We start from the raw sequence: 13,178 nt of genomic DNA on the forward strand, positions 1-13,178 counted from the left end.
TTGGCCTCCACAGTCACTTACGGGCTCACTGTTAAAACCATGTTTATGGAAGACAATCTTACTCTGCTACGAGTGATCGCCAAAGAAGAAGAAGATCAATGACTGGCTAGGATGATAACCTGAAGCTAGGTTAAGAGCTTTTAAGAACTTAAAAGTCACTTGATCTAAGGACAATCCAGTTTTCTTGATGGTGACACGGACCATTCATAACATAATATCCTTCACAATTGTGAGCAGAGCAGTGGGGTGTGGTAAGCGAAGGCAAGCTACAACAATTTAACTATAACATTGTTCACGGTTCCTGACCAGGCTGCACAGAAAAAAGATCAAATAATTTCTCCCTCTACATTTTTGTTGTTTTGTCCCATTTTGGGCAATTCTTTTGAGACCAGTTATAAATGCAAATAATTGAGCAGTAAATAAATCATGATTTGTAGCAAGATTTCTGCCATCTTATTCCCCTGTTCTGTCCTGACACTGGGAATTTTTGATTTCATATTTCACCGCACACTTGAGTGGTACATTTTCCCAATTCCACACAGGAGGTTCTCTACCATCCATCACCCACACCTTTTTTTTAGAAAGTCACATGAGACCTGTAGTCAATCGAAAAAGTCCTTTTTAATGATAAACGTGTAGAATAATCTACAGTTTTTCAGAACATGAACAGTTTCCTCCTTGGTGAGAAAGGTTAGAAAGCAAATGGAGCTACAATACGCAGGCAAGCAAGACACTGGCTGGTGAATTCCTCTTTACAGGAAAGGCTGCAACAGCGGGAAGCAGTCTGGCTTGTCCTTCCCAGGCCGAAGCTGCCTCCAGCCGCCTGGATGTGGCTGGTGCTGCTGCCTCCAGGAAGGCTCACTTGGATCCCAAGCCTCAAAAAGGGCTCCACCACCCAGAAACTTCTTCCTCACTTCTTCCTCTTGTACCTGCACAAGGACAGGAAGCAGAAAGCAGCGCGTCAGTCCTCTGGTGGGGGAGGCAGAAGAGAGCAGGAGGGAGACACATGGGTAGAAAAGGCAGGGAGCACAGAGCCTCACCTGGAACTAGCTGCTCTGAAATTCCCTCCTTTCCTCCTTGAGGCAAGACCCAGGCGCTTGCGGTCTTCGAACGAGGGCCTGCAGGAAAGAGACGTCAAGATCGTGGCCAGGCAGGGCCTCTGCTGATGGGGGGGGGGCAGGGGGGAGGCTGGCTGGCACAAGCCTCTCCTAAGAGGCGGGTGTGGTTGGACTAGGTGATTCTAGCTGGGGAACTTCTGGCCCATTTTAGCAGCTGGTTTAGATGCCAACTGCTTGGTACTTTTGGGGTAGCAGGAGCCCCTTGCACTGTGGCTCCCAACAAACTTTCTCGCTTGGGGTTCTCTGCACAACAGAGATAGTCTGTGATTCCTCACCTGTGGACTGGAGAGGTCACTCCCACCCCTGGCAAGAGGATCACCAGGACCATGAAGGAAAGGGGTGATGGCCGGGGGGGGGGGGCATGCACAATACTCACCCCGCCCGATACTGCTTCAGGGCTCTACGGCTGGTGTTGGTGAGCTCCTCATCAAACACGGACGTCTTCTTCTTGGGCTGCTGCCTGGGCCCTTGAGGAATGTGGCAGAGAGGGAGACCCTAGGTTGAAGCCAAGGCAAGCTGCAGCCTGGCAGCCCCCCACCCACTGCTAGCCCCTCCCCTGCCCTCCCCTGCAGAGAAGGGGAGCTGCTTCTTACCTCCTTTGGCAGTTGCGGGCGGAGCCTCCTCGGGGATGGCCCTGGCACGCTTGGGGCGGCGATTCCTCTTGGCCAGACGCTCGGCATACATCTGGGACTTCAGGATCTCGAACTGGGACCGCTCCTCTGGCTGCAGCAACAGCACAAAGGAGGCTAGCAGTGCTTCCTCCCCCAACTCACCAGCCCCCCAAAATGGCCGTCTCCCCCCCACACACACACACACTCAGCCACTGCTCACCGTCAGCTGGGTCGCCTTCTTCTGAGACTCCTTCATGAACTTCTTCCGCTTCCTGGTGCCTCGCAGCGCCAAGTCAAACTCCTGCAGGGCCTTGGCAACTGGGGGCAAGGAGAGAGCCCAGAAGCAGAAGGTGAGAAGCCAGGCAAGGCCAATGTCAGAGAGAGAGAGACACCCCCTTTCTCAGCCAAGGTCACCCCCGTCCCACTCTCCCAGCCAGGCCCTTACGCTTCTCCTTCTTCCTCTCCTCCCGGCTCTGGAACCAGCTGCGGGCAGCGCCCTCTGTCCCTTCCTGAGCACTTGTCTCCAGTTTCCGCTTGGCAGTGTTGATCTAGGAGGAGAGCAAAGCCTTTGGGCACAGCCTCAATGCCCAGGAACCTCGGTAGTGAGCCAAACAAGGGCTGCCCCATGTTCCCTCATCAAGCTGGGAGGGCTGTGTCCCATGGGGGAAGTTACCACAAAAGGAGCCAACTAAAGGGGAATCCCAGAGGGGCAAAGCAGGGAGGCACTCAAACCAAATTGCTCTGCAAGAACTTGCTTGCTCCCTTTTGCAAAGATAAACCCTTCTAGGGGAGAAAGGGGCCCAATAATCCAGGCACCCCAACGCCTCCTCCCTCTTCCCCCACATTGCTGCCTCTGCCCCCTGCTCCTCCTCACCTGGGCCTCTGAGTGCTGCAGCTCCCTCTCCTCGCGCTCCAGGCGCAGCACAGCATAGACGTCCGACTCCAGCTTCTCAATCTTCTCCCGGAAGCGCAGAATCACATCTGGGGGCAAAGGGCAGCCGCTCAGCCTCCCCCAGTGCCACCTGTGGCCTAAGGGTGCCCGTCCCCATGCCCTGCTTCCCAGCCCCTCCCTCCGGCCACCATGCTTACCCTGGGGAAGGACTCTGGCCTTGACGGGCGCCTTGGCGGCCTTCACAATCTCCTTCAGCATCTTGCGCTCCTCTTCGCCCACCAGGGAGACGGAGCGGCCAGCCCGCCCTGCGCGCGCTGTGCGTCCCACGCGGTGCACATAATGCTTGGTGGTGTTGGGCATCGTGAAGTTGATCACCTGTGGCAAGACAGGGGAGTCTCAGAGGAGCACCTGTGGGACTGGGGCAAGGGCCCACCTGGTCCAGCATCCCGCTCTCCCAGTAAGAAGCTGAGCAGGACTCAAGCTGGCTGAGCAAGGGTTGGCAACGGAGAGGGGAGAGCCACTGACCGTTTTGACACCTTCAATGTCCAGTCCTCGTGCCGCAACATCTGTGGCCACCAGCACATCAATCTGCTCGTCCTTGAAGCGCCTGCAGACAATGGCAGCACCCGCAGGGAGGGAGCGTCAAGGGCAGCCAGGAGCCTCTCTTGCGCCTCCCTCCCCCTCCCTGCTCCCCACCCTGCCTACCGGAGCCCTTCCAGGCGCTGTGTCTGTGAGAGGTCACCATGCAGCTCCCCGACACGGAGGCCCATCAGGCCCAGCAGGATGTGCAGCCGGTGCGCTTGCTTCTTGGTCTGTGTGAAGAGCATCACATGGTCCAGGAATGTCCGAGTCAGGAGGGCTGGAGGAGAGAGGGGTGGGAGGACACAAAACTCACATAGCCTGTGGAACTCACTCCCACAGGAGGCAGTGACAACCACCAACCTAGGATGGTTTAAAAGAGAATTGGACATACTCATGGGGGAGGAGAGGGCTTTCGGTGGTTCTTAGCCAGGATGGCCATGCTCTGCCTCCAGTCGTATCAGCAATGCTTCTGAATTCCAGCTGCACAGGAGGGGAGAGGGCTTTTGTGCTCAAATCAGGCTTATGGGGGGGGGCTTCCTCACTGGGGCATTTGGTTGGGTGCTGGGCTAGATGGGCCTTTGGCCTGATCCTGCAAGCTCTTCTGATGTTCTTAAAAGTCCAGCTCCTCTTCTCATAGCGGCCAAAAAGAGGCCCCTATTGGGTACAGGCAAACAGGATCTGAGCACAAGAGCGACTCTCCCAGCAACTCATACCCAGAAGCACTGTTGCCTCCACGGCCTCTGGACCCCCACTCCAGGCTCCCACCTGCCACAATCGCCTCCCGGTCTCCCTCACGGCTGGGCCGGATGCGGACAAACTCCTGGCGCAGAAACGGGGCCACATCCGTATTGCTGTTCACAAAGACCCGGACAGGGTTCTTCAAGGAAACGGAGGCCAAGTCTTTCACCTGCCAGAGAGGGGGAAGCTTCATCAGCCCTGCCATGAAGGTCCCGCTAACACTCCACTCCTCCAAAGAGAAGCAGGACATCCCAGTCCAAGGGAGATCACAGGGAGGTCACTGTTCTGTAGCAGAGCACCAAGATTCAAATACAGGTGAAACTCGGGAAATTAGAATATTGTCAAAAAGTGCATTTATTTCAGTAACACAACTTAAAAGGTGAAAGCAATGTTTTTTTAATCATTTTTATTAAATTTTCCATTTTAACAATCCAATCCAATCATATAAAATATTCCATATTTTACAGATACATATCAAATCGTCCAAATATTCTGCCAAATTATAATTTTGGGGGGACTCCCCATGCTTTGGAAGTTCGGAGGGCTCTAATCAACATCATAATCCTACTGCATTTCAAATCTTCTGATAATTCTTATTTCTCTTCTGTTGTCGTCCTTCCTTCATTCACAGTCTCTGAGTTATTTCCACAAGCGAATTAGAACAGACAATAATATATTACTGTGTGGATTTTAGAATCAGAATCATAGAGTTGGAAGAGACCACAAGGGCCATCCTGTCCAACCCCCTGCCAAGCAGGAAACACCATCAAAGCATTCCTGTCAAGCCTCTGCTTAAAGACCTCCAAAGGAGGAGACTCCACCACACTCCTTGGTAGCAAATTCCACTGCCGAACAGCTCTTACTGTCAGGAAGTTCTTCCTAATGTTTAGGTGGAATCTTCTTTCTTGTAGTTTGAATCCATTGCTCCGTGTCCGCTTCTCTGGAGCAGCAGAAAACAACCTTTCTCCCTCCTCTATATGACATCCTTTGATATATTTGAACATGGCTATCATATCACCCCTTAACCTTCTCTTCTCCAGGCTAAACATACCCCGCTCCCTAAGCCGTTCCTCATAAGGCATTGTTTCCAGGCCTTTGAACATTTTTTGGTTGCCCTCTTCTGGACACGTTCCAGCTTGTCAGTATCCTTCTTGAACTGTGGTGCCCAGAACTGGACACAGTACTCCAGGTGAGGTCTGACCAGAGCGGAATACAGTGGTACTATTACTTCCCTTGATCTAGATGCTATACTCCTATTGATGCAGCCCAGAATTGCATTGGCTTTTTTAGCTGCTGCATCACACTGCTGACTCATGTCAAGTCTGTGGTCTACCAAGACTCCTAGATCCTTTTCACATGTACTGCTCTCAAGCCAGGTGTCTCCCATCCTGTATTTGTGCCTTTCATTTTTTTGCCCAAGTGTAGTACTTTACATTTCTCCTTGTTAAAATTCATCTTGTTTGCTTTGGCCCAGTTGTCTAATCTGTTAAGGTCATTTTGCAGTGTGATCCTGTCCTCTGGGGTATTAGCCACCCCTCCCAATTTGGTGTCGTCTGCAAACTTGCTCAGGATGCCCTCAAGCCCATCATCCAAGTCATTGATAAAGATGTTGAACAAGACTGGGCCCAAGACAGAACCCTGTGGCACCCCACTAGTCACTACTCTCCAGGATGAGGAGGAGCCATTGATGAGCACCCTTTGGCTTCGGTCAGTCAGCCAGTTACAAATCCACTGAATGGTAGCATTGTCTAGCCTGCATTTTACCAGCTTCTTTACTAGAATATCATGGGGCACCTTGTCAAAGGGTCAATTATAAATGGAATGATATCGGGTTCTTATCTCATTATACATGATAAGCGATCTTCAGCCATCTCAACCCTTGCTTTTTCATGCAAAACCATTTGCAGTCGTTTGCGGTCATCAACAGCTATCAGTCAGTCAATCACCCATTTCCACCACCCTTCTGAGTGATCCCCCCTCCCCATCCCCACCCCTCCCCACCCCTTCTCTACATAAGTGCCTGGAAACTTCCATTTCACTGTATCTGAAGAAGTGTGCATGCACACGAAAGCTCATACCAAAATAAAAACTTAGTTGGTCTTTAAGGTGCTACTGAAGGAATTTTTTTATAAATGGAATGTAATTAATGAAATGAAATGGAATGTAATTAATGAAATGTAATAGCAATGTTTATTTTTGTATTATTGTAACTATTTGTATTATTGTATTATTGTAACTATTTGTTTTATTACTGTGGAATTTCCAAAAGAAAGCATTTGTAAAAATTAAAAGGAAAAGGAAAAATAATAAGTTGCAGTAATGATATAAATGCACTATTCGACGATATTCTAATTTTCCGAGTTTCACCTGTACATTACAAGATTCCCGTGGCCACTTCCTATCCACCCAGTGCATCGTCACAACTGCACCCTCCCCAGTCTCCTCCCTGGGTCTCCCTCGGTACCTCGTCTGTCATGGTGGCAGAAAAGAGCATGGTCTGGCGATGTCGGGAACACAGCCGGATGATCTCCTTCATCTGCTCTTCAAAGTACTCGTCCAGCATCCTGGGGGGAGCGGGAGAGGCAGGTCAGGTGAGCAAGTAGGGTAGGGTGAGGGGAGGGGTGAGGGCTCCTGCTACAGGCACAAAAACTGACAACCCAGCCTGTGCCAAAAGGCAGGTCTGGGCTAGGACTGAGATCCCAGGGGATGGGGCAGCACCCTGCAAAGAATGGCTACAAGGGAAAAAGGAGCAGAAAACAAGAGGTGTGCAAAGTAACACACTGGGTGAAGAAAGAAGAGAGGGAGATGTTTTTTCTTTCCCTTCCTCATAGTACTGAAAGGTGACATGACTGCCATCTTCAAGTATCTTAAGGGCTGTCACATGGCAGAGGGAACAAGACTTGAACCCATGGCTTCAAGTGACAAGAAAGGAGATTCTGGCTATAGACATATGGAAAAACTCTCTGGCCGTAAGAGCTGTTCGACAGTGGAGCGGTCTCCCTTGGGAGGTGGTGGACTCTCCTTCCTTGGAGGTTTTTAAGCTGAGGTTGGGTGGCCATCTGCCATGGATGCTTTAGCTGAGATTCCTGCATTGCAGGAGGTGGGACTAGATGACCCTTGGGGTCCCTTCCAACTCTACTGTTCTATGAATCTATGGTACTAGAACCCCAAGGAGCCGTCAATTAAAGCTGAATGTTGGAAGGCTCAAGGCAGATAAAGGGAGGACTTCACACAGTGCATAAACCAGGCGTGCTGATGGCCACAAACTTGAAGGGCTTCAAAAGAGGACAGAGGAGAAGGTGGCTGCCCATGGCCAGGGCAGCCTACCTCTGAATACGGGGTTTTGGGGTTCACAGCCTGGAGAGAGCTTTGCTCTCATGCTCAGGTCCTGCTTCTGGGGTTCCCTAAGCAGGCCTCTGATGGACCTCTGCTGCGAGAGCAGGATGCTCGCCTGGGTGGGCTTCCTTTGGCCTGATCCTGCAGCCAGGCCTCTTGGTGTTCTGAGGACCTCTCCCCCCCCCACCTGCCTGCGCCCAGAGATTCCCCTCACCGGTCAGCCTCGTCCAGGATGAGGACCTCAATGCTGCCCAGGTGGAAGGAGGGGCAGTTGTGCAGGTGGTCAATGAGGCGTCCGGGGGTCGCGATGAGGATGTCGGGGCCCGAGCGCAGCGCCGCCTCCTGGGTCTTCAGGTCCAGGCCCCCTGCAAGGACACAAACCGGGTGGGGGCATCAGCTCCCCGAATGCACTGCAGCCACCTTGCTAGGCAGGATGGGTGCAAACGAAGTCACACACCCACACACACACCCCGGAGGCTGAACAGCAGCCTTCTCCATCTTCCAGGTCCTGCTCACTCACCCACGGCCAGACAGGCGGTGACGCTGGTGAACTGCGCCAGCTGCTTCGTGACGGAGTGCACCTGAATGCCCAGCTCCCGAGTGGGCACCAGAACCAGCACCCGCGTCACTGGGGCTTGGCGGGGCTTGTAGATCAGGCGCTCCAGCACAGGCAGAATGAAGGCCGCTGTCTTCCCTGAAGACAAAGACAGAGATCAGCCTCCTGCCCCACCCCAAGCCATTGCCCCCACCCCACCCCCTTGAACCCGGGGCTTACCTGTCCCTGTAGCCGCACATGCGCAGATGTCCTTCCCCAGGAGCCCCACAGGGATGCAGGCCTTCTGGATGGGGGTCGGCTGCTTGAAGCCCAGGGCGGTTATTGCCTGCCAATCACAGCCGTTGGGAAGAAGCCAGTGTGAGCAGGTCTCTGCCCTACAACTATGCAAATCATAACTTGGAACGCCCCTCAACATGCTGCTCTCTGGCTTCTCAGAGAGACTGGGTCTCCAAACTGGCATGGGCAGCAATCCCAGCATATGATCATTTCAGGGTAGATAAATGGGAAAGTGGCCATTTCTAGCTCAGCCTGGTTGGCTACTGCCCATACACAGCTGAGGGGCGTCTTCAGTGCAGGAAGGCTAACAACGTCACCCAAGGCATTTGGCATGCTTGTTGGCCTAGCAGAATCCAAGAGATCTAGTTACAGGTAGGTAGCCGTGTTGGTCTGACATAGTCAAAACAAAATAAAAAAATTCCTTCCAGCAGCACCTTAAAGACCAACAAAGTTTTTATTTTGGTATGAGCTTTTGTGTGCACAGAATCCAAGAGAGAGAGACTGATCTACGCTCAGACTACAACACAAGGGTAACATTTTATCATCTCGAGGCAATACTTCAGGTAATTTTGCTGATAGCCTACAAAGGCAGTAAATCTAGTCTTTCTGCAACCTAGTGACGAATTTTCCCGTGTATAACATGCCCTCATGTATAACACGACCCCTGTTTTTTTGGACTCCAAATAAAGAAAGCCCCCATATGCACTATCCATGTATAAGAAGACCCCCAATTTTAAACTTGAAAAAATAGGGGGAAAATATATTCTTATACATGGAAAAATATGGTAAATACTAATACTAATAATACTAATAATAATAATTACAGCCCCAGAAAGTGAAATACTTGATTCTGGTGGCTCGTTTGATTCTGAATGTCAGGTGGCTAAGTGCTCTCAGAAACTTTAGAAAATAATCAGAATTTTTAGGAAAAGTGGTTTTTTATACTAGAGGAACCAATCGCAGAATGTGGTAGAATTTCTTCCTTCAGCTTTGGACAGTTGAGTCATGTGATAATGGAGAAGAATTCAACTAGATTTCGGAGATTTGAATTGTGTGGACTGAGGGAAACGAAATATCCCACTGAAGCAGCAGGAACCAATTTAGACAGCTGTTTTGACTGCAAATTGTGCATGCACAAAAGGTCAACACAGTATCTTCTTGTAGCATCTACAGATCTACCTTCAGCTTTTGATTTGATAGACAGAGTTTGGTCTAAGCTGCTCAATACGAATATTGATAAAAGACTATTGATTTTAATTTAAACCCCATATTCTTATGCTCATCTTGAAGTGAAAGGTTAAATGTCCACCTTACTAACCCCCTTTTAGCAAATAAACTGGACTGACAACTGACAAGGACCCCCTCTCCCCACATGAAGTGACCCTGACCCTGTGATCATCACCTGAGGCCCTTCTTCTGATGCCTCCTCCATGAGGTCCAGAGAGCGGGCAACACCTGTTCTGCTGTGGCTCCTCATTTGTGAAATGCTCTCCCCAGAGAAGCTCGCCTGGCGCCTTCATTACATATCTTTAAGTGCCAGGCAAAAACCATTTTTCTTCAACCAGGCCTTTGACTGATTAACATTCTACAGCTTTTTTAATGTGTTTGCGGGAGGAGTGTTATGGGTTTGTTTTTGTTTTCTTATGTATTTTGTGGTCTCCTTTTGTATTTTTATGTTGTGAACCACCCTGTGATCTTTGGGTGAAGGCTGGCATACAAATTTAAATATAAATAAACAAGAACTTCCTTCTTCCATCCTCCAACTACAGGCTCATTTAAGGTCCATTTACCCAGAAGCCTTGAGCCGTTAACAGTACAGTGGAACCTCAGTGAAAACGTTCAAAAACCAAGGAGCAATGGGAGGTCAGCAAAATCCATTGAGAAAAAAAGAAAAAAATGCAGCAGAATCTGTTCGACTTCCAAGACACATTCGAAAACAGAAGCAACTACTTCCGGGTTTTTGGTGTTCAGTTTCCAAAATGTTTGGCTTCCAAGACGCTTAAAAACGAGGTTCCACTGTATGGTGAACATCCTAATGTTATCTTTGCAGCTAAACAGTAGTTTTTTGTTTTTCTGTTTCTTTTGTTACTTTGATTTAACTAGGAAAGGCATGTTTGCCTTACCTACTTCTGGAACCCCAAAAGCTGTCAAATGTGATGACTCAGTGTGGCTGAGATTTGCCCCTCCAAAAGAGACTAGGCAACCACCTTCGCCATCTCCCTCTGAAAGAAAGCAGGAACTGGCTACCTTCAGCAAAGGCCGGGAGAGGTTCATATCTTGGAAGGACAGGCTGTCATCGTACTGTGAAGCATCTTCAAAGAACTGCTCAGGTTCCTAGAAAGGAGGATCAGAAAGAGAAAGCCTGCAACACCGACCCACAACATGAGAGAAGGACCCCTGTTTCTGCAGGTATTCCTTCTCACCCCAGCACCACCCAGCATCCAAAGGCTCACCTCTCCACCTCGCTTCCTTTTCCGTCGCTGCTTCACCTTGAGTGTATCTGTGAAAAATGACACAACCACCGCAAAAGGATGAGCAGAACACCTTGCAAATCAGAGAGCAGCAGCACCTACTAAAACCTCAATTCATGCAGCTACGTGCAAAAAACATGTCAGCTGCCCCACTGTAAGGCACAGAAGATGCACACTTGCTCTCTTCTGCCCCGGTGCCTGCACAGCACATCCATCATCATGCTTACCAGCTTTTGTGAAGATGCTCTCATCTGCCGAAGAGTACTCAGACTCCAACTCCTCCTCCTCTGCATCCTCCTCCTCACTTCCTCTGGCATCCACCTTGTCTACATTCTCCTGTGTAGCCTCCTCAGGATCTTCTTTTGCTGGCCCTTGTTTAGCTTTCTTTTCCTAGAAAAGACCCCCCCAAATGGGACATTATTTTTCCTGCCCAGCCTCCTTCTCTATGGCCAAAGAGTTTATTTTGACCCAAAACTGTAACAATTTCATTACAATTTGCCAAACTGTAACAAACAGCATACAACAACTACATACTCCAAAGCATCAAGCGTTTAAAGAAAGGAAGTCACGAGTTTGTATCATCTGCTAGTTCATACCTAGCTTAACTTCCATTAGACCTCTGAATCTCCAGCGCAACTTTTTGCAATATCGTTTCTTTTGCTCATCTTTCTTGCAGCCAGAGCATAAAGCACCACTTTATGTGACACAAATCTGTTAGCGTCAAATATGTTAGGGAATTGTTTCTGCCATTGTAAGCCTGCTTCTAAACTTCCTTCTCTAAGATTCCACAATTAAATAACGTTCCACAGAACCAGAAAAACTGCTTGAAGATTCTCTAAGGGTCCCTACAGAGATGCAATCACACTGTAGGCACCTTGTGCAAAAGGCAAAGCCCACACAACACTTTCATGGTTCACACATGTTGCCCCATCCAGAAGCTGATCCTGCATTAAGCAGAGGATTGGGCCAGAAAACCTTCCAGGCCCCATTGCCCTGACTTTGGGATACTGAAAATGGGAAGTTCTGTTGTGCTTGGATAAGTCATTCTGCAGTCAGAGAAGTTCCCCTGCACATGAAAGTTGGACACTACTTTTGGAAGGCAGTACAACATGCACACACAGGTGCACCAAGTAGTGGGGATTGAGGGGTTTTCAGCCCCCCCCCATTTTTCAAGGAGGGGACTGGGCTGCCCCAAAATCCTGTGGCCCTGCTCCGCCTCCTCCTCCCTGTCTGATGTCGCGCGGGGAGGAGGTAGCTGAGCATGGAGCCCAGCTCTGCGCTCCCCATTCCCCACCCAGCATTCGAGTGCTGGCACATGATGTGTAACATGCTGCATCACATGATGCGCCCCTGCAATGTTGAGGGCAAATCACCGCCCTTATCCACACACATACAGGAACCCAGAAGATCCCAACCAGGTGGGAATTTCTAACCTGGGCTTTCCTTTTCTTTCTTACAGTTGCAATCTTCTCGTCCAGGCTAGTAGCGGATCTCTGCACAAGAGAAAACAAACAAGGTGAGTACAAGAGTGAAAACCCAAAGGTCAGGAGGCTCCAGCAGGATGACCTCATGGGAATCCTAAGGCACGGAGCAACCTTTCCATCTTGACTTTGCAGGTCTCAGGGGGGGACAGAGAGAAGGCCCAGGAACCTTTTTTGCTCCAGAGGAGGGCAAAACAGAATTGGCACTGGCTTCAGAGAAGTTGCCCTGCCGGATCATGCCAGAAGGTGAAAGGTTTTTTTTGGGGGGGGGGAGTGATGGCACCCAGCACGGCCCCCGGGGCCCCCAGGTAGGTGCCCCTGCGGAGCCCACCCTCTCCCCGCGAGAGCCAGGTGCACCTCTCACCTTCCCCTTGAGCTGCCTCAGCACCTCCGCCCAGGGCCCTCCGCTGGGCCCTGCCGACGCCTCGGTGAACGCAAAACCCACTGCGAAGTCTCCGCCGCGGCCGCCGCGCCCCACAGACAGCTCCTGGGGGAGACGAGAGACGAGAGATGCGAGCGGAGAAAAGATGGAGCGAGGGTGGGAGAGGGAGAAGGGGGCAGAGGGAGAAAAGAGGGAGAAAGGAGGAGATGGAGAAAAAAGACAGGGAAAGAGAGAGGGAGAAAGAAAGAAAGAAAGAAAGAAAGAAAGAAAGAAAGAAAGAAAGAAAGAAAGAAAGAAAGAAAGAAAGAAAGAAAGAAAGAAAGAAAGAAAGAAAAGACGAGAAAGAAAAGACGAGAAAGAAAAGACGGAAGGCACCGCCGGAGAGGACGAGCAGGGCAGGCGCTGCGAGGCTCTCCCTCCCCGCCACCCCCTCTTCCCCGCCCGCTCGCCTACCTCGGCCTCGGAACCGCTCTCCTCCTCCTCGGCCTCCTCGCCGCCCGGCCCGCCCAGCCTCGCCCGCCATCCTTCCCCGAGCTCCATCGTGGTGTCGGAGGGACCGGAAGTGCAGGGCGCCGGGTGCGCCAGACACAGAGCACCGCCCGTCCGCCACCCTTTCCCTTCCGCCGGGGACGGCAACCGGGACGCAGAGGTTCCCTCCGCGGGCGGGGCGGGGCGGGGCCGGGTGGGAAACGCCGCCCCTTGTGGGGAGGAGAAGCGAAAGCGAAAGCGGGGGCG

The 13,178-nt window shown here is 50.9% G+C and overlaps 1 protein-coding gene across 1 annotated transcript; it reads right to left on the reverse strand.

Moving 5' to 3' along the window:
* Positions 1-602: 602 nt before the first annotated feature.
* On the reverse strand, positions 603-13,010 carry DDX27 (DEAD-box helicase 27). The gene is made up of 21 exons (XM_035123873.2): positions 12,897-13,010; positions 12,426-12,548; positions 12,014-12,073; positions 10,808-10,970; positions 10,563-10,609; positions 10,357-10,443; positions 8,053-8,158; positions 7,798-7,971; positions 7,492-7,642; positions 6,406-6,505; positions 3,969-4,110; positions 3,327-3,480; positions 3,147-3,228; positions 2,819-2,996; positions 2,604-2,710; positions 2,175-2,277; positions 1,950-2,047; positions 1,712-1,841; positions 1,495-1,585; positions 1,041-1,118; positions 603-929 (listed from the first exon to the last, which is right to left on the reverse strand). Exons 1-21 carry the CDS (start codon positions 12,981-12,983, stop codon positions 911-913), a joined length of 2,280 nt encoding a protein of 759 aa, XP_034979764.2. The 5' UTR covers positions 12,984-13,010; the 3' UTR covers positions 603-910.
* Between the last annotated feature and the right edge of the window lie 168 nt (positions 13,011-13,178).

The sequence above is a fragment of the Zootoca vivipara genome, chromosome 7, assembly GCF_963506605.1.
Source record: "Zootoca vivipara chromosome 7, rZooViv1.1, whole genome shotgun sequence".
NCBI classification, from domain to species: Eukaryota; Metazoa; Chordata; class Lepidosauria; order Squamata; family Lacertidae; genus Zootoca; species Zootoca vivipara.